Source organism: Stegodyphus dumicola, chromosome 12 (assembly GCF_044657685.1).
Source record: "Stegodyphus dumicola isolate Sdum_Otavi_A_Nest chromosome 12, ASM4465768v1".
NCBI lineage: Eukaryota > Metazoa > Arthropoda > Arachnida > Araneae > Eresidae > Stegodyphus > Stegodyphus dumicola.
The window spans coordinates 65,035,824-65,062,212 of NC_140779.1; the positions used below are offsets into that span (position 1 = coordinate 65,035,824).

Here is a 26,389-nt window from a genome sequence, read left to right on the forward strand (position 1 = left end):
TATTTTATGAAATCTTTATATGCAATCACACCAACTAAAAGATAAATCCATTTGACAATGCCCAGTTGTTAGACATAGAATATATTTAAGGGTGTGACTGAAAATATGTTCAAAATGAATTAAGCATTAATTAATGTGAAATACTTCTCCATCTATGTTGAATTTTTAGGCATGTATGAAAACACCCTTTGCTTTGAATTTTTTGTATCTCATTGAATAAAATAGTTATGAAGCTCGATATACAATCTTTACTCAAAAAAGAAGGTTTGGGGATAAAATAATTGAAATGAAAATTACTATAGGAATGCAAATATTTTCTAATTTAACAATACTAATTAAAGCTATATTGTACCTCCATAGTTCATCAGCAACATTAAGAAGAATATGTCTTGCAATTAAAATGAAGAAAATTAAGAAATCAACTAGGAGCTTCCTTGAAAAATGTCTCTGTTTTGACAAAAGAGAAAATTATAGTCAGTGACAGTTGTTACTTCTTAAGAATAATCTTAACAAAACATGCTAAAAATGGTAAGTATTCTCTGTTACAGAATATATGTAATTAATGTATTAAATAAGTAAAACATCTATATGGAAGTTGTCTATAAAAGAAAATAAATAATTAAAAATATATAAGCTACAGATATAACTATAATGAAGTTATTATGATATTCCATATTTGTTACACATATTTAAATTAGCATTTTTTTAAATTGAGTTTGTTTATGATAGTAAAACATATCATAAAATGAGCTAGAGCGTAAAACAAAAGCAAACATAAATTTATAGTTAGTACAAAATATTTTTGCTGAATGCTAACCTTGTTGGTCATTTTAAGAAAGTTGCACGGTATTCAAAATGCAATTTTAGCCAGCTGTGTGTCAAGATCATGTAATAAAAATCACACTATAAAAGTAATATAAACCCACTTTATTAATTCACAGTTAATCTGAGAATAAGATTAAATGAATGATGAATTCAAACTATACAAAAAGCATTTTCAAATGACCAAAATTATGTATGTTCAAAATGCTTCCCATGCAACAAAGCAACTCTCACACTCCCAAAAATAATTTTCAAGAAAACAAACATTGCATTTTTGTGACACATATGGTACAATGACAAAACTAATAATTTAGAGGCTAGTTCTTTGAAGGGGAAGGAAAAGACCAGATCTACAATGTATGTGCACAGACAAAATTGATGTCCAAGAGCAATAAAAATTAGTGCAGGTCTAACTTGGTGCTTGTGGTTTGTTAATTTGCATTAAATATACTATACAAAGATGAAAGTTTACATAATGAATGAAAAACGAATGATATTAAATGAGAGGTTTTTCAAAAATAATCATTAACTCTCCTAGAAATAGTGCCTTTACATTAAAATAATTTACAAAAATATTCCCTCTTCATTTTCATAACCAAACAATCAGAGAAATAAAGCACAGTACATGGATAAGTCTATAAAGAACAAATTATACTTCTGGACTACTATTTAAGGTTTAAAATTATTTTCAGTATGCTCTTGCTAGGTATTAAATTTTGATACAGAATTTCACACAGTATTAAAATTAATAATTTATATAAAATACACCAATGTTTTCAGCTCTATATGAAAAACCGGTATTGGTGTATGAAGTAACTCAATTAAGGAGAAGCAGTTTCTTTTCAAATGCACATTTTTAAGTAGTAAAAAAAAAGGTAAGTTCTTAGTGAGAAGAAATAAATATTTCAACTCACTTTCAAGACATTTCTCTGAAAATAAAATCTTTATGAAACAAATTGGTATTACTTTTTTACTTTTAACAAGGCACCTTACTAATTTTATTACCAATTTTCATAATTCTAATTCTATATGTATTCACTAAAATATAAATATATGCTCTGGTGAAGTCCAATCAAACTAAATTCTATAAGTGGTACATCAGTCAATGCTAGAACTATCATTTTAAAGTCCAACAACTCATTTCTTATGTTATTCCATATATTCTACAACATGCAAAAAACTGTTAATCTAAAAAATCACTGCTTTTGTCTTTCGTGAGCTCCACAGGACTTCACACAGTAGAACTCATCTAAAATCACTGTGTTGGTATTCTATTATAAAAATATTTCTCAAGAAATATTCTGCACCACGCACAACTATAGTAAAAGTGCACTGTTAAGCTAAGCTAAATAATCTTTTGGCGTTAGTATATTTTTTGGACCATCAGTTATATCACTTAATGGACATCATTTATTAGTGAGGCTTTTTTCTTCACAACCCTCTACAATCACTGAAATTGTAAGACTCAAGTTGCAACTTTCAGGCAATATAATCACTAAAAACTACAACTGTATACAAAAAATAAACTGCAAATATTAAATAACAGATTAAAATGGGATCACCAGATTTTTTTTTAACATGAGCATTATAATGTTTCGCTAAACACAGTACACTTGTGTTTTATATATATGTCCTAAAAATGTATATAGAAATACTCTTCAAAACAAAAATTTGATTCAGAATAGCATTAGCACATCATATAAAGTTAATCCATTATACTTCCATGAGGGAAAAAAATTTAAACTCTTTAAATATTATTGAGATTACACCTCAGACTGATTCTCATATTTCAAGTAATTTTTCTGTAACTGCCATGTGCAGGATCTGGCCATTCATTATTAATTTTTCTCTCTCAATTCTTATAGATGTAACACTAAGTATTTCAGAAATCATCTGCATGCTGAGTAATATAAACAGCAATTTTTAATACAATCAATAATATTTAAAAGTAACATTAATTTCATACTCAAGTTATACATAACAAAGAGCATTCCAGATAAGAACAATGATTACACTGACTATAAACTAATAATCGGGCAAATTTTCCAAGCTGCCAGTGATTCATTTCCTTCAGAACAGCAGCAATTTCCGTTGACTACTAAAATATTTATGAAATGGCATTTTATTCAGTGAACGCTATTGAGAACAAAAAAACATATGCTTGTATAACTGTGATGGCCCCCTCCCCCCCAAAAAAAGCAAAACAGTATTATTTATTATAAAAATGAACGAACAGGGGATTACCAAATTTTAAAACAGTACGAAAAGAAAAAACATATTTGATAATATCAATTAACAGCAAAGGTATCAAAAAAGGTCTTCAAAATGATTAATAGGAAAGTTCAAGGAGAAATCCCACATTTCTATCTAACAAGTCACTTGAAAACTAAAGATACCAAAAATCAACTATTTTTCAAATTAAAAACATCTTGGTGTAAAAATGGCTCCAAAATGAAGAACAAAAATTTGAGAGGGGAATAAAAATGTTAAGTTGATAAATCGTATCCAAATACAACCAGAATTTACTTTTTTTTTTTAATTTTTAAATGCTTGATCTTGAACTTATTGACAGCAGACTTTTATGAATTACAGTATTAACTTAAAAAAACCTCAAATTTATCTAGCTCTTACCTAGAATGCTTTTTATTTCAATTCAAAGCCCTTCACAATGCAGTTCTTTTTTAATTACAGTAATTATTAAAGTCAGATCTTTATAATCACGATGCAGGTACTTCAGAAATTGAAAGCTATCACATAAGAATTTAAGACAATGAAGAATTCAAAGAAATAATTACTTCAGCAGACTAGAGTGAATTATAAACATTTGAAATGTTCTAACAGGTGCATATAACCATAGATTTTTAAAAACGCTGCCTTTACGCTGACCAATAAAAGAAAATTATATTCAAATAGTATACTTTGCGAAGAGATATTTTGGTAAGCTGTTTAAAAGATCAAATACACTACAGAATTTCAGCTCTGGATGATCAAAAAATTACTTCGCTAAAATATTTTCTTAATTACTTCCATACAAATTTTAACAATGACAATATACTGAAATCCATATAAATTAACTGAAAATATTATAAAATAAAGACTACAAAAGTACTTTATAATAATTTGGACAACACAAACCAAGCCACTTTCTTTTGTACTATTATATACACAATTAACTTCAGAAGAATGCTAAAATTCTCAAGCGAGCGACTGATCACAGACAATTCATTTATTTAATTTTAAAACTCACTATTGATGACACTACTTATAATTCATGTTCACAATGACCTGTAGACACTTTTCCCCCTTATAAATACTAATCAAATATCTCTAAAATTTAATAAATATTTTCATCTTATGAATTTAAAAATGCAGCAATAATACATTAACATTCATGCTATGTACAAAAATGTGAAAACTCATAATCACAACTCACAAGAACTATTGAATATAGTAACATTCTCTTTTTTCTCCACTAGGAGTTATTTTTTTTTTAAATTAAGATCTCAAACAACAATTAGAGAAACAAATTTCATATATTTAAAATAGCAATCACACACTAAAATTTTCATATATACATTAATTCTTTAACTGTATCGCTAAAATTTAAATATTGAAAATGGAAACTGTAGGTAACCAGAAATTTTAAGACTTTATTTGAATAAAATCAACTCTTAACTAACTGGGCACAGGTTAACATATCCAGGAACTACTATCAGAACTGTCTACCAAGATACAAAAAGGAAAAACATGTAACAGCAGTGATAGATCACCCACAATGAATCATCAAATGTAATATTCTAATCAATTTGCAGACATGAGTTTCAACTTAGCAGTGTTCAAGTATCTTTGATATTATTCCAGTAAATTGGGAATTGACAGTAATTGCAATTTTTGTGAGTTATAATACTCTATAAATATAGGCACTTTTTAACCAAATAACTATACATACTCAAATTTATAAAGAGCTAAATTTCTAAGAAGAGAAGCTATATCAGTCCCTGTCTTACAACTAGTCTCAATTCCAAAATTTATAAAATCAACATCTGCAATAAAAGACTACAGACAGCATATTGCATGTAAAATATTTTAATAAAATAATTCTTAGCTGAACACATATTTCGGGTTTTTATTTTATTTTAGAAATGTGTAACAAGTAAAGGAAGCTAATTCGCAACTGTATAGCTCTACAACTTTTGATACTTTTAATTTTCTTGTGAATATGCAAAGTAACTTCAATGCATCACTTAATAACAGATTCTCCAAAAGTATATTAACATTTTGAGCTTCAATATATTATTGAACAATCAACTGAATTGTAGTTTATGTGCCTGGGAAGTCTTGGGTTCTCACTGTCATTTTAAAAAAGGAAGCTATTTATTTTGAATACTTTCTTAAAATTGATAACTCTCTAACAAGTGGATACATTATAAAACCTTTTAAAGGTTGTAATGAAATTACTGCTTAAATAAAATAGATGCGAACTTCAAGCTATCAAATAATATAAAGATGTCAGAAAATTTTCAAATTATTCTATTCAAGGAAATAAATTCCATTTCATACAAAAATACGTCAGAATTTTTATAACAATCTATACAAGCGAAATTGAATATATCTTTATAATTTTTATATATAATGTTAAAACGTTTTCAACATTCTACAATTACCTACATTTCTTAAAATAATTTCAAGGCTACTTTTTTTTACAAAGCCATAAATACAAATTAGATCACAATGTATATCCCATGTTACATTCTCCAGTTCATTGTGAACACAGGTTGAATCACAAAAAACAAATTCTATACACAAATTATGAACTTCAGTTCTGAACACACCTCAAGTCCATAATGAACAAACTATGCAAATACAATATTTCTATACTTATATATGTATTTATATGTACATTGACATACATGCATACAACAAACACAACAAACATGCTGTACAAATTCAGGCAAATTTGATGAAGAAAATAGCCTATAAACAGCAGCATCTAAGAGGCCACAGAACTGTGCACTGCAAGCATTACAAGAATGTATAACACTGTGTATACAATTGTATATATATATATATATTTATATATTTATTTATATGCATATATACACACAAATTTTTTCATTAGTATAAAGCAGGTAATCTTTTCCAAATGATGACTTGGTGTCGTGTTTCTCAAATATTTTGCAAACGTAAGAGCACACACAACACATGCTCCATTCCTGAGAATTTAGTGATCCCAAAAGGGCTCTCCTCTATCTGCAACCAGCACGAAGTTAACAGCGAGCTGGGTCAACAGAGCCCGAAATGTTTATTAAGTGGACATGAGTCAAACACTTTTTTTATATATATAAAATCAAACAAAAGCACACTAATCCACTTCATGAGTTCACTTAGCTATGCAGAAAAAAATTTCATGGAGGTTCTGAAAGTAACTGTTGCAGAAGTGACTTTTTCTGTTCAGCAGGTCGTTCTTCCATTTGATACTGAAAAATAAAAAGGACTTTTCAATACATAAATTTCTAAAAACATACATAAATATTCCTTATTTGAAAGCATTTGAAAAACATATCATTTATATCACATATAAAAAATAAAATCCACAAGCAAAAGACAAATCAAATTCAAGAACAGAAAATGATGCAGATAGCCAAATAATTTTATGGCATATCATCTGGTAACTAACAGTCACTAGGGGAAATAAATTTGCATTTATATTTTGCATATTTGTGATTAATCAATCAAGGCAAAGCCAGAAAGGGTTATTTGCCTCTAATGGAAACTGGGCCAGATTGACTTTTCACTTGGGGAAAAAATCAGAGAAATTATCATCAGAAACCTATTAGCTGGAATTCAAACTTGTATGTAACTGCCAGTGTTTGGCAATCTTATTCACTCATCAAGAGGTAAGCATTATGTTTCCTAAGCCCCAAGCAACCACCTTATTTTAACCAGGAATTGAACTACCATCATTCAATTGTCTTCACTGCAACCAACAATGCATTACCATCAGTGCAGGATTTACATATAAACTATACAAGCTTTTTCGGCCCCCACTTTCTTGGGGGGTCTCAAAAAATAAAATACAGTATAAATATAGTATTAAAATAAAGTATAACACGCTTATAAAGGGCCCCATACCTCAAATAGCTTAGAGCCTTATCAAGACTAAATATGGCTCTGATTACCATTATTCAATGATTTTATCCACAATGATTTGAACTAAAACAGAATGAAATTATAAATGCTGTTAAACAACCTAAGGTAACACATTCAGTACACAACTAACTGCAATAAACTACCAAATACTTCATCAATCCCTTTCTGATGAGGAAAATGGCCAAATCTAATTCTACTGATCTAAAGTCCATAATGAGTTGAAGATGGTTGTCCATTATGAATTAATGAATGTCAGCAAAATACAGAACTCAATTATTCATAATCAACATTGTAGGGAATGCTGTAAGAGGTTAAGACCAAAGAAATTTTCTTATAATGCACAATTTCTGTTTTGGCGATATACTTTTTGACTCGAGAAAATGCAAAAGAAATTTTGCCTCATGGATGTACGCAGTTCCTTAGTCTCATGGTAAACAAAAGAGAATTCACACAAAAGAAGCCTCAGTCTATACCAAGAGAAGCAATTTCTTATAATACAGCTATCTCATTAACTCACACAGCTTCTACAAGCACAAAGAGTCCATAATTTCGATGTTTGTTGGCACCAAATATTCACTTATCTATTGACAATGATGCTCATTTAAGAATGGGTGACCATTTGTAGCAGAAACTTATGCATTCTAGTGTTGGTTGCATAATTGTATGAGATATGGTTATTATGCATCGAGAGCTGCTACACTACCACCAACATGCAGACACTGCAGTCAATTTCTGTGAACCTTTTTATTTGATACTCACTTTCCATTATGTCATTTTTCCACATATCCTTAATAATAATGCCTGGTTGTGCCAAATATCTTGTTTTCTTGCCACTTCCTATACACCAACAGAACGGATCTGACCATGAATCAGCAATTTTATTACACACTGAGGTCTCCAATGTTAAGGGTATGCCCTTTTGGGGAGGATACTAAATTATCACCACATCCTATTTCCACTTGCACGATTAAGACATATTCCTATTCTAATAGCCCTCACTGTAACTGCTGCAGTTCTCCTGTGAGAGCAATCTACTTTATAATCTGATAGCTGCAATTTAGTTAGCATATTTTGTTTTCTAATAAAATCAAAAATGAATACTATTTACTTCAAATAACACATTACGGTGTCACACTTTAAGACCTTATTTTCAGGTTTAGTAAAATACTAGCTTTACTTTACATTCCCATGTATCTATTTCATTTATTCATTCATACACAAAATTTTATAACAACTTAAAATGACCTATTTTATGAATGCAAATATTCTCAATAAACACAAAAAAAATGCTTACCCTAGGACTACCAGTCCGAGTCTGATTTTCACTTCCTCCGGCAACACTAAGAAGGGACTGAGGAAACAAAGCGGGAGATGATGGCTGACCATCTGTCAAAAACAAATGAGTTCATACTGAATTAAACAAAACAAAACAAAACAAAACAAAACAAAAAAAAAGAAGATGATGATGATGATCAAACTTAATATTTAAAACACATTCGTGTGAAAATTTCATAAAAATAGCTGAATTCTTGTATGCTCAAGCTAACAACTGGATAAACACACAAAAACAATTTAAATTTATTAGCTAAATTCTGGTTTAAATTTGTAGTGCTCAGTTTGGAATTTATTTTGGCCACCTCTTCAATATTTAGAAATGGGAGTTGCATTAAATCATGAAAATGAATTAATATTTAAGAGATTCGGTATTACACTACGTCTAAGGTCATCAACCTGTTTTTATGTGCTTCAAGTATGTGCACAAGAAAATTACGATTTTCACTTCCATTTCATCAGTTGCAAACTCAATATTATTATTTTCAAGTAAACTAGCCCAGGTCCATTTTTCAGTGAAACAAAATTATTCAGAATGCTGTGAACTCTACATTTCACATATAAATTTTGATTTAAATTTCTAAAAATTTCACTGTACCTTTTTAGGGAAAAAATATTGTTCAAGTTATTTATGAAAGCATAATAATTCAATTCTAAATGGTTTTGAATTTATAAATTTTGTGAGTACTTTTAATGTTATTTCATATTATATTTTTAATGCAAATATAGTGAAAATTAAATAATTTTCATAACCATGAAATATATTTGTTCATTCATTACTGTAAATAAAAGTGACATGCATCAAGGAGAGTCAGGAAGCGTATTAGAGGGTCAAAAGGCTTTGGTTTCAATTGAAATATTTTAATCCGATTAGAAAAAAAGGTTATCTATCTGCACTGCATAAGATCGTATGATATTTATTAATTTCAAACGATGCAGCTTTAAAATGATATATTATAAACAGTTACTATATTGGGGACAGAAAAGGGAAATACCCAAATTAAAATGAAGAATATAAGGGGCTACTGCCAATTAAAATTTAAAGTTTGCTTTCATACTTGTTATTTTACAAGGAGGTCATAAAAAAACTTCCCTAATATATGAACACCTAGCGGTCTAGCTACTCAATCACAATTACAGGGGAAAAAATTTCAAAATTTTTGAATGGCAATATCTATTTTTTTGTGCATAAATTTATCAGTACATTGAAAAAACATAAATGGCATTGGAACGATACATCTATGATGAAAATTGGTGGCATAAAACACTTGCAAAAAAGAGCATTGTAAATGACCAATGACAATAGGAAAAAAAAACTTTTACTGGAATTTTAAGGAGAATTTCAAATACCTTATATTTAGCTAATTGATTAATTTTCTATTTATCACTGGAAAGCATAATACCTTTTTAAGTTGGAAGTTACATGAAAATGGCAAATGAAAGAAACAAGCACTGTAATATTCTGTATAGCAGAATTATTCTTTAAGAGTCATGATTCATTAAATTATAATATCAGAAAGGGGAAGAAAGGTATTCAAGCACAAGTAGACCTATGTATATTACATAAGTAAAACTCTTATCCAAATAATTTAGCTTGGAAAATTCAAAACACTGTGATTATTGACGAGAGAATTTATTTAAATAACTTGAAATAAAATTTCTGTTGTAAATAAGAAAATATCTAGAGACATAATTTCAAAGTTTCATAGATCAATCAAGAATTTATGATTATTGCTGTTAACACAATGGGGACTTAAACTGCCTTAAAAATTAATTCTCTATTGTGAAACATGATATTCAAACTCCTTCTAAAACAAAAATTTCATTTTTTTATCTACAGAAGCATCAAAGAATAAAAATTAAATCACTATAAATTTTATCAGTCAAACAAATTTACTCTTAAATTTCTTGGATAGAGTGAGGGGTAAGACAAGTATTAAAACTGCAGTTTTTTCAGTTATTGATTTGGTTTAGCAAAATACCACACAACTTTAATACTCTCTTTCCTGGCAAAGCAAAATTTATTCATATATAGCTATAATTTATAAGCTCAATACAAACATAATTTTACATTTATAGAAATGTTAGTAATATTGCAATAGGACGTAAATATTTTAATCAAAATTATACAACAAAAAACATTTTAAAAATGGGCAAACATTGTCTGTATTTATAAACTCACTGCTAGCTAATTATATTAACACAAACATAATTTACAATAAATGTAATAAAATACCATTGCCAAGGTCAAGAGAGAATCCTAGTGTATCAAAATCAGCTTGACTAAGAGACTGATTTGCAGACTGAGATCCTGGTGCTTGAGCCATTTGTTGTACTAATTGCTGCTGGTGCACCTTTAAAACAATAAATATTAAATAATTAATTTAAATCAATCAAAAGTGCTGCTGAACATTTAACAACTGATCTTTATTTTTACCAGTTAGAATCTTTTTCCTTAACAATTGTTAAGTTTTAAATTTGTTCTATTTATTAATGATAGATATAAGTAATTATAAAGATTTTGATGTAAGTAATGTTTCACAGATAGATGAAAATAATTTACCTGATGCTGCTGAGTTCTAGCACCCACCATAGCCCTAAGCTCTTGTCGAACATATTCTGAAGCCATTGCACCTCCTCCGTTACCACGATTTCTATAACCAAGAAATACAAATATTAAGCATATAGTTCTAAAGTATGTATCACACACATTCTAATTAATATATATATATACTATATACACATTAGACAATCAAGAATATCTAGACGCCTTAACACAGTGGCCTAATGTAGTAGGGTCCACCTTCTACTGTGATGGCAAATGACACTCAATTGGAAAACCTATACATATTTTTTTGAATGCTGTAGAGGAAATGAATACTATTCTTTGAAAACAGCTTGGCTAGTTCTGTCACCAGTGTGGGTCAGTGCGGTTTGGCTTACAGCTGACATGTTAATGCATCCCATGGGTGTTTTACAAGGCTCCAAACGAGCTAACTCAGTTCTTCAGTATTCATATTAGCAAACCAGCTCTACAAAACATGTCCCCATAAAGCTTATCATACAAATATGTGAGCATGCCTCTATGATATTATACTACAATGTTGGCACTGCAGAATAGTCTAAAACACGGATTCTCAAACTTTTCAAATTTTGTACCACATAAATATGAAACAAAAGTATATGTACCACCATAAAAGCATTTTGCCATTAAAAATCAATGCATCCTAAATGGAGTGTATATAATCAAATAATAAAATCCTTTAAATTTATATTATTCAATAATATTCGTAAATGAAACTTTTACATTACAGCAAAATATAAATAAGTATACTGTACAAGTGCCGCAATGATTCTTGGAAATCGTAATGTCGGGAAATTGTTCAAAGCTCTTGGAAAACTTATTTCAACGTTAGAGTCGTAAAAATGAAAAGCTTTAAAAATATACGTGTTTTTGAATAATAAAAAAGATTAAAACAAAATGTCAAAAGGGGTGCAATTTTACATTCATTGAATTTTTTTTCTGTAAAAATTGTACCACTAAAATATTGTAATATACCACCAGTAAGTACATGTACCACAGTTTGAGAACCGGTAGTCTAAAACATTCAGTACGTTTCTACTTTTATGGCTTTCTTCACAATAACCAGGGGGACTTCTAAGCATAAGAAGCAATATTTCCACCAGAAAGCTTCACTCTGGATACCAGGTAGATAAGTAATGTTCACATATTTTTCTCCATACCTACACGAGTACCTATAGTTCAAGACCCCAATACTGTCAAGTTTTACACCACCAAAACAAATGCCTCACCATGGTTGTATTTAAATTTGATTTATATGCAGCTGGCTTTGACAAAATAAAAAATAATAATAATAATAATAATAATAATAATTAAAAAAAAAACAATAAACAAGTAAGAAAAAGAAACAAAATCTGAAAGGAATCTGATTTTAACATAGCACCATACGATTTGTTAAGGATTTTCATATGAACTCAGTTTATCTACCTGCTCTTTGATTTCTACTGACAGAACTTTTTGTCTTTTTAACTTTATTATTAAACAGCACTTCCACACAACATAAAATTTAACAACAATATTACAAAACTCTTAAAAACAGCTTATCTTTAGAATTCCCATTACAGTGTTAAATGTTCACATATAGTTTTAAGCTCAGAAGAGTTATTATTCCCAAACCTCACCATTTTTCAAATAAATAGCTACTGGAGTAACCAGCTGTCTAAAATAGTTACTATGAAGAAAGGGGGAGAAACGCTTGCTTTTATTAAATCTGGCTAGTTTCAATTCATTGGTCCAAATGGTAATAAATGAGGTATAGAATCAGCTTTACTGCTCTTAAATTTATAATTTTGTTAATAACAGCTAGATTAAACTTAAAAGATAAATTAAATATCTTGTGCATGACAACAAACTGGGACATGGAAGTTCAATGTGTTTTTTATTGGATAGCTTTAGAACTTAAAAGTTTAACTCCCCTTAAAGAACTCCTTTAAGTTTTAAATATTGTTAAACTTTTTTTATATTTTACTACATTAATTCTTTAAAATTAATATATGGTGATTACATTTGGTAGCAACAGCCTTTTATTCATATTGTCATCTTTTTTTTATATATTCGCTATTGAGACTATACCACCTTTAGCGCTAAAAATTCAAAGCCCTTGGCAAACTGTCATTGAATGAGACATCCAGAAGCATTTTGGAATTCAAAATGTTTCTGGGCACAAAACAAACAAGGAAAAACGTTCATAAATATTTTCAATATTCTTCAATCTACATATAACAGATGTTCTACTTCTAACAGATGATAAAATTAATGAAGTTGTGACTATAGTCATGTTTCACTTCACCAAGAACTTTCACAGTGGAAGGAGTAATGCATAACATGACAGAAATTTCACAAGTTTTTCTACAACAGTAATATGCAATCACTGTTCACAAAACCATGTTCAAAGAATTTAGCTGATATGCTCCTTCAGCCTATAATTATGCATTTTTCTTCCACAGCAGTACACTTGCACTGTGACGACAAAGATTGAATCCACTATCCTCTAAGCACATCAAGAACTGCTCCATCATACTTTATATTTTGAAATTCGCTGAAGCAAAACAGAGTACAACAAAACAAATACGATACTGTAATAGACTACAGCAAAACTTTGTAAAATAAATCTCTTCACATTCTGAGAAAACATAATTCATTAGGTTTCATATCATATCATATGACAGCACATATGCAATAAATTTTTATGCCAGATAAACTGGAATATTCTGTGATTCAAACTGATTAGTGCAATTCCTCTTACAAAGACTTCCATTCCTTGGGTATCTTGAAAACTGAATTATGCCAATTACCAATAAAGGACTGCAATGAATAAAGATTACTTAATTGTTTTTAACACAGCAAAAGATAATGGCCAACAGCATATATCATTCATGCACAAGTTAATAAAGGACATAAAAGTTTCATATGTGCAAATACAATAAGAGTATATAATAAGCCAACATAAATGGTGGAAAGATTTTTAGCAGCCAAACTGAGTGAGTTCTGAAAAATTCTCTTATAATATCACCACCTCTATCAACTATGCTGAATCTAAGCCCACAAAACAAAAGACAACCTATAACAATTGGCAATCCATTTTGATACTGGTTTCCAAATTTCACAACCGAGCCATTCAGTGTTTTCCATATCATATCAGGAAAGTCTCCACTGATAAGAACTAAAAGAGCTAGATGCCTTGCAACCTGCCCAACTAGATATGCAAACAAACATGACATTATTTGGTCCAACAAGCTGCAAAACTATTTCATGTTGATCGCTGCACCAAGCACTGCATTAACAACAGGTTAAGAACCAGTCATGCTATGTGATGATACTGATATTTGAAGCCAACTGTTGGATCTCTGACAGTGTCAGGTCTTTTCATATGCCACATAAAATTATTTTAAGATGCAATTTTAGGAAAACTTCTTTAATGATATGAGCTATATACAGGTACCAAAGATGAATATTTTCCTCTTTAATGATCATTTCTGGTTTAGAACTGGGGCAAGGCAAACTTGTCTAGATTAGAATTTTCCGAATAACATGAACTGTTCATGGAAAAACTCCCATTATCATTCAACTCAGTGGAACAATGGACTGCTGCTAGAAAAGCATGACTTACAAATACAAACAGAAAACTTTCCAAATTTTGTAAATTTTATAATGGAGGAATAATAGCCAGTGAAAGGCTTAAGCATTGCATAGGTATGCGAAATAACGTGGTAAAATAATTTGTTCAGTATTTGAATATAAAAACTTTAGTACAATAAAATGCTTTTAATACTATTTAGTTGTTTCATTTTATTCTACAACATTAAAGAATAAAAATATCAATCTTCTTAGGCTTAAAATTATCACAAAAACCAATTTCAAGAAATATTAAAAATGTAATTTAAAGGCAAAAACAGCATAAAATTAATTTTCCTTCTAAAATGCTTCTGCAACTGCTTGCATTATTCATTAGGAAATTGAATTTAAAGCAGAATTTATCTTGGATGTAGACACTTATGATGAACTAACCAAATCTGGGAACTTAATAATTAAGAAAACCAAGTTACAAATTAAAATTCTGTACTAATTCCATTTAAACAATCTAACTGAAAACAGAATTTTCAGAGAAAAGAGCTTCAATTAGAAACTTTATACCTTCTAATTTATTGAACAGTGAAACTTCTCACTGATATCTAAAAGTTACCAGTATCTCTGAGAATTTCAATAAAATGTTAGAATTTAATATTACTGATATGCTGCCACCTTCATAAAAATTATCACTTGAAATTTTATGTAGTTGTCATAAAGAAGATTAAATGAGTTTCACTTTTTCTTGTCATATGACTTATATAACTATCAGTAAAAATTTTTATTTTCCCATTTGAAAGTTTTCATATTTCCACATTGTGTAATTTGAAGTCCTTTATAAACCATTCATAGACTAAAGAACTTTAAAACGAACATTCATTTTTATTGCACATATCTAAATATAATCAAATTTGCGTATTTAATAGTTATATTATGCACACTGGCATATAATAAACCTAAACATCGTTTTAAAGCTTAAACAGTTGCATGGAAGCTATTTCAAGCTGTATACTTTAATTAAGAAAATAAAATTAGCAGAAGTTACTAAATACTAAAATTCTAGCCTCCAATGTAAATACTGATAAATGATGTAATAATAATTACCTATCTATCATGGAAGAGGGATATACTTGCTGTTCATATGAAAAAGAATCTGAATTATAACTCGATGAAGTTGAAACTGGCATGGAAGAATTATAACTAGAAACAGGAGGATTATAACTCCCAGGGGAGGTCTGTGGAGACAAAATTGGATCTGCTCCACTGTAACCTGCCTGCAGGCCACGAGGAGAGTTGACTCGATCTAAAAAATTAAAAAAACACTGCCATAAGCAAAGAATTCACAAATACAAAAACATATATATAACATAAATTTCTCATGAAGCCAGCTCTCTTTTGACAGTCCAAAGAGGCTTTGTCCCTGAGCGACGAAAGTTTTCATTTTGCAATATTGCATCGAATCACTTTCAATGTCCATTTCACTTTTTAAACTTTTGCCACCAAATATTATATTTGAAGAAATTAAATAATGAAGAATCTGCATGAATGTATGTTTCTCTGCATAAATGTATACATATTTCTCACATTGTGATAAAACAATGGTACCTAGAGCCATCAAATTTTGAATGACGTAATCCTACTGCAACTATGGGCACCTGAAAGTCCAAATTTGAAATTTGGAATTTGTTTTATTGTTGATTTCATATTTTTTAAAACTTTAATGAATTTTTGATTAAAACTCAAGGATTTAGAAATGAGCAAATGGCAACACTCTACTGGGGGGGGGACTTTTTGTTGTTGAAACTTTGTGTTGGAAATTCTAAAGATATACTCATTTTAAAATTATTGTGCGACATTGCTGTTGAACTGAATTTTATGGTTTAAGTGCAAAGAAGAAGAAAAAAGATAAATAAAAGTTCACACAAAATATTAAAAAAAAAAAACACTCCTTCCGACATAATTTAAAATCTGAAACCTTTTAGTCTCTCTCTTTTTTTTTTTTTTTTTTTTTTTAAACCGGCCATAAATACTGCATAACAATGCAAAAGATTACTTAGTGCAATCTTGATTTTTGCACCATTCAAAAATTAATTATGCAACAATAGACTCAAAACTTATCCGTTTACCATTAAAAACAATTTAATGTTTACTTAAAATTATTTTACATTTTCTTTTCAGTAAATTTAGATTTTATATTTTGAACCTTATGTGTGCATTATTCTTTAAGTATAATAGAAGTAAACACCTTTAAAAAAATAAAGATGTTTTAAATGTTTTACCATCCATAATTCAGCACTGAGCATGTACACAACAAAATAAACATAATTTCCCCACGAAATATAACTAACTTTTAGTATCCATTCTCACATAATTTTAGTTGTAAAGTCACCAATTATACGATCAAAATAAATAAAACATACTTGAAATCAGATTTATCTCTTCTGCTTTTAAAATATAAACCAATACATAAGCACTTACATATTAGCAGAACCACCTTAGTAGAAGTTGTCAAATTTTCAAAATGCAATAAACTCTGGCAACTAGGGTCGAAAACAATTCTTCAGGCAACTATGTGCACCTTAGTTCTTCAGTTTCAATAAACACTGCTATATTCATATTCATTCTTTTTGTTGTATTTTAACAGTTCCCCCCCCCCCATACCAGATCCGGCGATAGCCGTTTTGACGCTCCGGGCAAGAGGTAAAATGCTGCCCGTTTATAACAAAAATTAAAAGAGATAACCTAAACACTTCCCACGCTTAATGGTAAAATAAAACGTGAGCAAAAAATGTTGAAGTTTTGATTAGCAACAAATACTAATTTATTAATTTATGTTTTTGGCACTAAATTAAAATTAGGGTTGCACAGAAAAAAAAGAAAAGAGTCATTTCTAGTTCATTCAATCTCTATAATTATACAATTATAAAATACAGATATTAAAAAAATAATAAAACAAATTATAGAACTACTAAATATTAAAACTTAATTACATATTAAAAATACACTTAAGCCGAGAGTGTTTTTTAAAGTGTTTATTCTCCCTTTTAATTCAGAGAATTTTTTTATAATTTCTTTAGCCAGTTCATGTTCAATGGCTATTGTTGTCAAGCCGTTTAGCCGATCCTCGGTAGTTGTGGAGCGTAACAAATTTTTAATTAATTTTAATTTGGAGAAACTCCTTTCTCTACTTGCCACACTTATTGGGAGAGTAAGCAATAATCCTTAAAGCTATACCGAGATTTAGAGCAAATGCAGTTTTGATATGAATTTTAAAATCTTGCTTGGACTTTCTTTTTCATTTAGCAAAGCCAAAACTGCTACTATCTCGTCTGCCAGGTCGAGCGCGTTTATATCTGATGAATTCCCATCAGTTAACACTGTTTCTAGATCTTTAAAATACTTTAGTACGTTGTGTTTAAATCACAAATATTGTATAAGAATTGGAAATAGTTGTGGGTACTGATCAAATCAAACCTGGATTCAAGTGCATTGATAACTTTATCTAATGTGAAAAAATAAAACTCTGCCTTATATTTCAAAGTAGGATCTTCTATCGGATCATCTTGCGCCTCATAGTTGAAATTAAGAGTCCTTCTTCGAACTCTATTACACGGCTGGGTGAGCTCAAAATTAGCTGGTATGTCAATTTCGTCAGCGAGTTCTCGAGCATCTCAAAGCATTTCATTAAAGGCTGTGTCCGATCTAAGATCCTAGAAAAAATCTTTACAATTTTTCAAGAGCTCCATAGCAGATGGTAAATCATAGTCTTTTGTCTGCAAGAGCTTACTTGATACAATTGATACAATTTAAGATTTTGTACCAAATTACAATGCAGCATAAGAACTTAAATACTTTAACGCAACTAAATAGTCCAGAAGCCTCAACTCTTATAAGAGTTGTCAATCTCTGAATTATTACAAACAGCAAGTAAAGCATCGTATACCCCTCCTAATTGATACCTTAGTAGTTTTAATGCATCTATTCAGCTTTCCCAACGAGTATCACTTAGAGGTTTCAAAGTAAGTCCGTGAACATATTTTACTAATATGGTCCATCGAAAAGTTGATGAGGAAAAAAATAGATATATTTTTTGGAATATATTAAAAAAATCGGCAGCTTCGAAGGATGCTTTTGCCATGTCATTAACTACCAAGTTTAATAAGTGGCTGCTACATGGGAGGTAAAATGCTCTTGGATTTAACGCATTTATTCTAGATCGTACTCCTGATTTATTGCCTCTCATGTCAGCCCCATTATCGAAAGCCTGCCTCCTCATATCTTGCAAATTCAATCCCAATATTTCAAATATTTTAAGTATTAGTGTTGAAAGTTCATAGCCAGTCAATCTCTCAGCCGGAAGCAGGCCTAAAAAGCTTTTATTAATTTTAATAGAAACCTCCTTGGGATTGGATTTGTCAATGGATACATACCTTACTAACACTGTCATTTGCTCAATCTTCCTGATATCAGAAGTACAATCTAGAATTATTGAATAATATTTAGCTTTTTTAATCTCAATGAGATGTTATATTTTCACCTAAAAGAATAATTAATTCATTTTGAATTTTTTTCCCGAGATAGTGCACTTTAACCCTTTGACGGGCGGCGGTCGCGCCCTGAAAATCACCAATTTTCGAAATTTTTCCCGCTCTTGTTTCCAAAATGTTTGACTGAAAACCACTTGATTACTTATCTTTTACCTCTAAATAACACAAAATTACTGCAGAACTATACATTTTCTAGGTCTTAGTATTTTAAATCGGATGCCTTTTAAAATTCATTTTCAGCGAGACAAAATAACTTCCTTTTATTTATTTAAAATTATTTAAAAATTTTTTTATCGCACATCATTATTTCTATCATAAACAATAAAAATACAGCAATAATTAAACTGCATATATAAACAACCTGTGTATATTTATGGTATTTCCTTTGTGGTTTCAGGGCGCGACCACTGCCCCACTAGAGCATTGCATTACAATGCTCACATTCCCTAGAGGCTCGGTGGTCGTGCCCTGAAACCACTGCTCTTTATAGTAATGTTTGCCGCTTTGTAATAGAAGTGTTTATTTTCACACGGATATAGATAAGGGGTTTTGAAATCACAGAGTTATTGTATTACCAAACAATACATGCACCTGCCCCCATAAAATATTTTTCCTACCAGACATTTTTCTCTGCTTTCAACATGTTTGCTCTCTATGCTAGTACTGTGATTTTCTAAATTATTTTTTGTGGTTCCAAAAAATTGCAAATATATTTTTGAATAATTAAAAATAGAAATCGTGCAAAAATTTAATTAAATTTAAAATATTTTGCCAATATTTTATTTTCTACTGTTGAGATTCAAAATGCCTCACAAAGGGTTAGAAATAGCTGATGCATTAGCGTTACTTGAAGAATTACCTTCAGATCCAGAATCAGTGGTCTCTGAGGATGAAAGTGAAGGAGAAGGAAATACTCCTTTACCCCCCTTCCCTCCTGCCAGATTAAAAACGACTAAAGAACGCAGGACATATGCCAGTAAAATGCAAATCCTGGTGGTGCAGATTTTGTAACATAAGCGAGAAACCTCATAGAACAAAATACATGTGCGAAACGTGCAGTGTTGGCTTATGCATGTACTAAAAAGATAAAACATGCTTTGAACAGTTCCATAAAAAATAACTTAGTTCTTTGACATTTTCCTTATTATGTACGTTCTTATGTTTTCACTGCTGCAGAAAAATTACATAAATTATAATTTTTTTTCTGATGATATACTTTGTAAAATAAAGTAAAAAATTTATATTTGATGCAATTTTTAAATGCAGTTTTTTTTATTCCCAAATTTCGTCATTCATTGGAAATGCGTACGGAAAAAAGTAAGTTGTTTTTTCCTACTAACTCAGTAAGTTTCAAAGTCCTAGACGCGCGCTGGTTTCACAGCAAAACCACCACCCACAGATTAATGGGCGGGAGTAGATTTTTTTTTTAATTCATATATTATTTGTCTCTAGGATCATAATATTCGATTTCTAGTGTTTTTAGTTTAAAAAATTTTAAAATAATATAGTGCGCATCAAAGGGTTAACTTCCTCTTTTTTAAGCATTCTGCAAAGATGCTCTTCCATTACTGGATCAAACTGAGCAAGTAACTGAATAATTTGTAAAAAATTACTGTTACCGGAATCGTAAAGTTTGTCACTTGTACCTCGAAGGGCTAAACAATTTTGAGAAAGCATTTTTATTTTTGCAACAATTCGTAGAAGCACCTCATACGAGTGATTTATTTCTGTGGTAATGAGTCTTTGTGAGTGACTGTCAATCATTTTAGAGGACCGTATTCTTTGACTTAATTCAGTCCAAGACTTTGGATATGTTTTTTAGAGGTTTTGTGTTGATTTAAAGTCTCAGCGAGATGCTTAAAATCTTTAAAACCTCCAATAGAAAGGGAACTTAAAATAGAAACAAAAAATTTGCAGCAAAAGCAATAAACACAGTCTTTTGTAGTTGAATAAACTAACCAGTTACACATGACTTTTTCACCATTTTTCATATTTCTCAAATAACGAAGAGCGCTAAATCTTCGACCGTTATCATTATATGGAAAACTGTATTCCTTTAATAATTGAGATAGCCCTTCTTTTACCAAAAAAATATATTTCTTCTTCTGATAAGCTAGTTGGCCAGGAACCCGGATCTGAATTTATTATTGTACCAAATGTCTCTTCTCTAGATATCCCTGAAGTAGGTTCAGTAGACATCCCTGGAGTTGGTTCAGTAAATGTCCCTAGAGTTGGTTCAGTAAATGTCCCTAGATTTGGTTCAGTGGATGTTCCTGGAGTAAGCTCGACTTGAGCAATATCAGTATCTTGATTGGCAATGGCTTCATAATTAAGATCTGAAGCAGCTTCTAATATTCCTGTCGTCATCGTTCCTTTTCATGCATTGTAGATAACTTAACAGACTTCCAGGCTGTTTTTGAATTTGAACTTGCTTTTCGACTCTTTTTCTTTTATACTGAGCACCCGAAAATCTCTTATGCCCATCAGATATTCCAAAAGCAAAAACAATTAAAATTAAGAAAATGTTTCGCTAAAAAAATCATTGTGTTTTATTTAAACAAAACAGAGACATTTTTTAGTATTTTTTTAATGTTAAAAGGCGATATTTTGTTGGCTTTGTTTAAGGTAAAACGTAAAAAAAACTTTGACCATGACTGGCGTTTTGGATATAATTAAACCTTCACAAGAACTTCAAGGTTTGATTAAAACCTAAGTGTCAGCCATAGACTAGAAACTATTTTTTTTAACACTATACCCTAAACAAAGCCAATACATTTATCAAACTTATCCAAATTTAAATTTAAAAAGCAAATTATATATATATATATATATATATATATATATACAGTCAAAAGTCATTAATCCGGACTGGTCGGGACTTTGGCGATTCCGGATTATCGATCATCAGTTTAAATCTCATAAAGATGGCATGCAGAAATTCTAAAATTAAAAATATGAAAACATAATTTATGAATTTATGAAATAAAGAGCAATTATAATCTAAAGAGTATCAAAATTTACAAAAAAAAAAAAAAAAAAAAAGGCAGCTTAATATTTATTTGTTTACTTTATTAAACATTTCTTTCAATGTAAGTTGTTTAAGTTGCTTCGTTTTATGTGATAATACTTTCTCTTTAAAACTATAAACAGACATAATTTCTTGTTCAGTTACAAAGTTCCGCTGTTCCAAGTCCCGTTTTTTGTTGTGCCGAGAATACCGACTAACATGTCCATCGAAATTTTTTCGTTTTCACTAACCTCTCTGTCCCATTCTTCATGTCTTTATCCATTTTTTGCAGCAATTCCACTTTTTGTTTGATGGACATTGAAACATAGTTTCTTTTTGTACGATCCTTTGGGAGCTCCAGAATCGGAAACTCTATTTGACATAATCTAAAGTTCAAGTTTACTTTTATAAAATTGTTCTTACAGTCTGCAAAAAGTAATAAGCCGGATCCAATTCGAAGATTGAGGAACAACGCAATCATCAACATTAACTGAAACAGTTAATTAGATAATTTTAGCTTATACTGCCTGTTATACATAAAACGTGCACGCGAAAACGTTTTCTGCGCTTGCTCACACGCATATGCACAGTCGTAAAATGTCTTACGCGCACGCGTAAACGCCTATGCGCATGTGTCAACGTGGCGCACGCGCAGACAGTTTTTAGCTTTGAGGTCCGGATTATGGGTGTCCGAATTAACGACTTTTGACTGTATATATATATTTTTAAAGCAGTAAAAATATTTCGCAAACAATTTTAGAAAGATCTTGGTTTATACCAATGGATTAATGTATTCCCTATTGGGCATTTTTCAAAAACCCTTTTAATAAAAATTTTAAAAGTATAGAACAGACTTTAAAAAAAAGCACTAAAGATTATAAAATTATTTTTAACCTACTTCACTGAAGTAATGTAAAGTAAATCCATATATATTATTTTAATCGGGTGCCTTGTGTTTTTTTTTGGGGGGGGGAAGTAAACCTTGTTTAATTGGAAAACTTTAATTTTTTCCCCACTCCTTAATACTAACCCCAAATACGAAAGGGGTAGCTTTTTTAAAGTTTTAATTTTGCATTTTATTTGGATTCCCAGTGGCTTTTTGAATTATTTTCGGAAACTAGCATTTTTTCAACCCCTAAATGTCATTTCTAAAATTAGGACTTGGTATTTTTAACTACCTTTTTAACAATGCGGTAACACACCCTATCATACACAAAAAAGAAATCATTCAAATCAGAAAACTTTAATTTTTTTCCCATCCCTTAATATTAACTCTAAACGCGAAGGCCAATGCCAATGATCAAAAGTTACGGAGTGCCTATGGTTCAAAACCATGTACCCCTCATCAGAATTACATAAAAGCGAGCAGAAAAAGGAAAATTGCATAAGTAGTAAACTTGATGCTCACTAAGAGGGAGCCACATGGCTCGAGAAAGGTTACGGATAGAGAGAATTTATAAAACTTAAGAATACATATTTTTTTGTAAGTTTTTAGATTTTTAATCATTTTTTGAATTTTGAATTTTTTATAGTTTTTTTTTTTTTTTTTTTTTTTTTGGTATTTTATATTTTTTATATACACAATACAACAAACACTAAAGCATAAAGTGGAGAGGAAAGATTTTACAATTAATAGGCTTATTGGCATGTGGCTAAATGCGAAGGGGTTAGTTTTTTAAAAGTTTTAGTTTTGCATTTTATTTGGATCCCCAATGGCTTTACTCCCATAAAATTTTAATTATTTTCCGAAACCTTTATTTTTTATCAACCCCTAAATGTTACCCCCAAAATTAGATGATGGCATTTTAAACCACCTTTTTAACAATGGTATCAATCCACTAACATACCCTATCAAACAAAAAAAATTCATTCAAATTGGTTGAGATATGCTGAAGTAATCGCCAGACAAACATAAAAAAAAAAGGGGGGGGGATCGAATTGATAACCTCCTCTTTTTTTTGGAGTCTGTAAAAAATACAAGAAAAAGCCTCGTTTAAAAAGAAACATCCTGTAGAAGCTATTTAAATATTTCTTGAGAAAAACTGAATATTTTTTTAATTATTCTACTCAACTTACTTTCATAACACAAGTTTAAAAAAGGCCTGGTAAATAGCAATTGTATTATAAAGCACTCTACTTCACTAGCAAACAATCTGCAAGGCAATTATTCCATAAATAAAGCGATAGTACTGCCTTTTTTCCTTTTATGGTTATGGTTCAAAGTGTGTGAAAGCTTGTCAGGACTGATTTTTCGCACCCGCCCGCATTTTTATAAGTTTCAACAAATTATGACACACGGTAAAAAATTCTATTACAGCACTTTGTATGTGTGTCCATTTATTTAAATTATAATAAAAAGAGCGATTTTGTTTACATTTTAAGCTATGTTTAACTGGGAATTTATTATTCTTGTGAGCAGTTTCCTTGAATTTGAAATATTTTGACATGTAAAATACTTAAAAGTTATTAAACATAAATATATTATTAACATATATACATATATGCTATATCTATTAATAATATATTTTACTAAAATTTAACATTAATTTTTCATAAGATTTAAATGAATCTTGGTTTATTTTCTTCATAAATTAGTTAATTTTACAGCCAATTTGCTGCCTCCTAAGATTGCTGCCCCGGGCAGGGGCCCGGCTTGTCTGCCCCTAATGCCAGTCTGCCCATACAAATCCTAATATTTTTTTTTTTTTTTTAAATTTGATTTTAAAGCACGTGCCCATGGGATTAGCCTCCAACTGAAAAAGTGTGGTACAATTTCTTCAGGAATACCATATTTTGTTGCAAAATTGCTGAAAGGAATGATATGAACCTGTTTGCAATCACCACAAAACTGTCACCAGAAAAACACACACACACACACACGGCTCTGCCACTAAGAAATTTAATTTTTTTATGATAAATACATATTTTAAAAAGTATGCATGACATGAATAATTTCAAATCACTAAATTGCATCAAGGCCTGCATGAATTTTTAAGTACTGAAATAACTGCATAAGCATTTTTATATTCATGTATTTTAATCATGACTTAATACATTTCAGTCTTGGATGATCAGATTTAACTCAGTAGTCCTTTTTTTAATCTCTCCAAGTAACTATAATTGTACTGTATCAAATCATTATAAAAATTACTGAAAAAATTTATTTTAGAACACCCTGATTAAAAAGTATTACAATTCATGCATAATATCCAGCACGTCCTGTTATTTTACATTCCTTTATCAAATTTAAATCACCACAAAACTGTCACCAGAAAACAAACAAACAAACAAACAAACACACACACACACACACACACAGACGGCTCTGCCACTAAGAAATTTAATTTTTTTATGATAAATACATATTTTAAAAAGTATGCATGACATGAATAATTTCAAATCACTAAATTGCATCAAGGCCTGCATGAATTTTTAAGTACTGAAATAACTGCATAAGCATTTTTATATTCATGTATTTTAATCATGACTTAATACATTTCAGTCTTGGATGATCAGATTTAACTCAGTAGTCCTTTTTTTAATTTCTCCAAGTAACTATAATTGTACTGTATCAAATCATTATAAAAATTACTGAAAAAATTTATTTTAGAACACCCTGATTAAAAATATTACAATTCATGCATAATATCCAGCACGTCCTGTTATTTTACATTACTTTATCAAATTTAAACCTTTATTCAACTAGAATATTCATTTACCAATACTATTTGTTCTTAAACTGTAAAGGAACCATTACATAGCATTCAAATTTGTTTATTTGGCATCCCTATTAAGTTTGAGACATAAAAGTCTAAAAAAACATTAAAAAATCAAATATATATTATACAACATTAGGTAATGTTACACAATGAGTAACTGATAGAATCATGTAGTTAGCAATGTAAATATATTTAAGAAGTTCTTTCACATCACGTATATATTTTCAAATATATAATTCTCCATATTTCCTTGATAAAAATGTTTTATACCAAAATAAAGAATACATACTTGGAATGGATACTGCTCTTTGAAGCCTTTGTGGAGGGGGTTGTGCTGGCTGTTGCGGTAGTGCAGTAGGCTGTTGTTGATATAATGCCACACCAGGTGAAGGTGGATGAAATGGTGAATCAGGAGGATTGGAATAAGGTGAATTTCTGGAACCAGGACTAGGCATAGAGCGAACTATTAACTGGCGTGGCTGTTGCTGCTGCTGTTGAGCCGAAAATCGTGCCTGCGTTGCAAAAGAAGCCTGCTAAAGACAGAAGGGAGAAGTCAGTAAAACAAAACAATAACCCTAAATATATTACAAGTTTCTAAATTTCCTGACCTTAAGAACATAAAGAACTATTTCCCTATGAACATTTTATTAACACTGCGGTTTCA

The 26,389-nt window shown here is 30.1% G+C and overlaps 1 protein-coding gene across 11 annotated transcripts in view; it reads right to left on the minus strand.

Annotated features, from left to right (window-relative positions):
- Window positions 1-912: 912 nt before the first annotated feature.
- The window catches only part of LOC118195739 (uncharacterized), a 482,995-nt gene continuing 457,518 nt past the window's right edge, over window positions 913-26,389 (minus strand). For 10 of the 11 annotated variants that reach the window (XM_085806500.1, XM_085806495.1, XM_085806497.1 and 7 more), the window contains 6 exons: window positions 26,015-26,258; window positions 15,557-15,755; window positions 10,868-10,958; window positions 10,541-10,658; window positions 8,267-8,358; window positions 913-6,299 (listed from right to left, as the gene is read on the minus strand). In XM_085806500.1, coding sequence (XP_085662626.1) covers window positions 6,228-6,299; window positions 8,267-8,358; window positions 10,541-10,658; window positions 10,868-10,958; window positions 15,557-15,755; window positions 26,015-26,258 — 816 coding nt within the window. In that variant the 3' untranslated portion in view covers window positions 913-6,227. The remainder of the gene's footprint in view (window positions 6,300-8,266; window positions 8,359-10,540; window positions 10,659-10,867; window positions 10,959-15,556; window positions 15,756-26,014; window positions 26,259-26,389) is intronic. The other variant, XM_085806505.1, reaches the window with a different exon arrangement.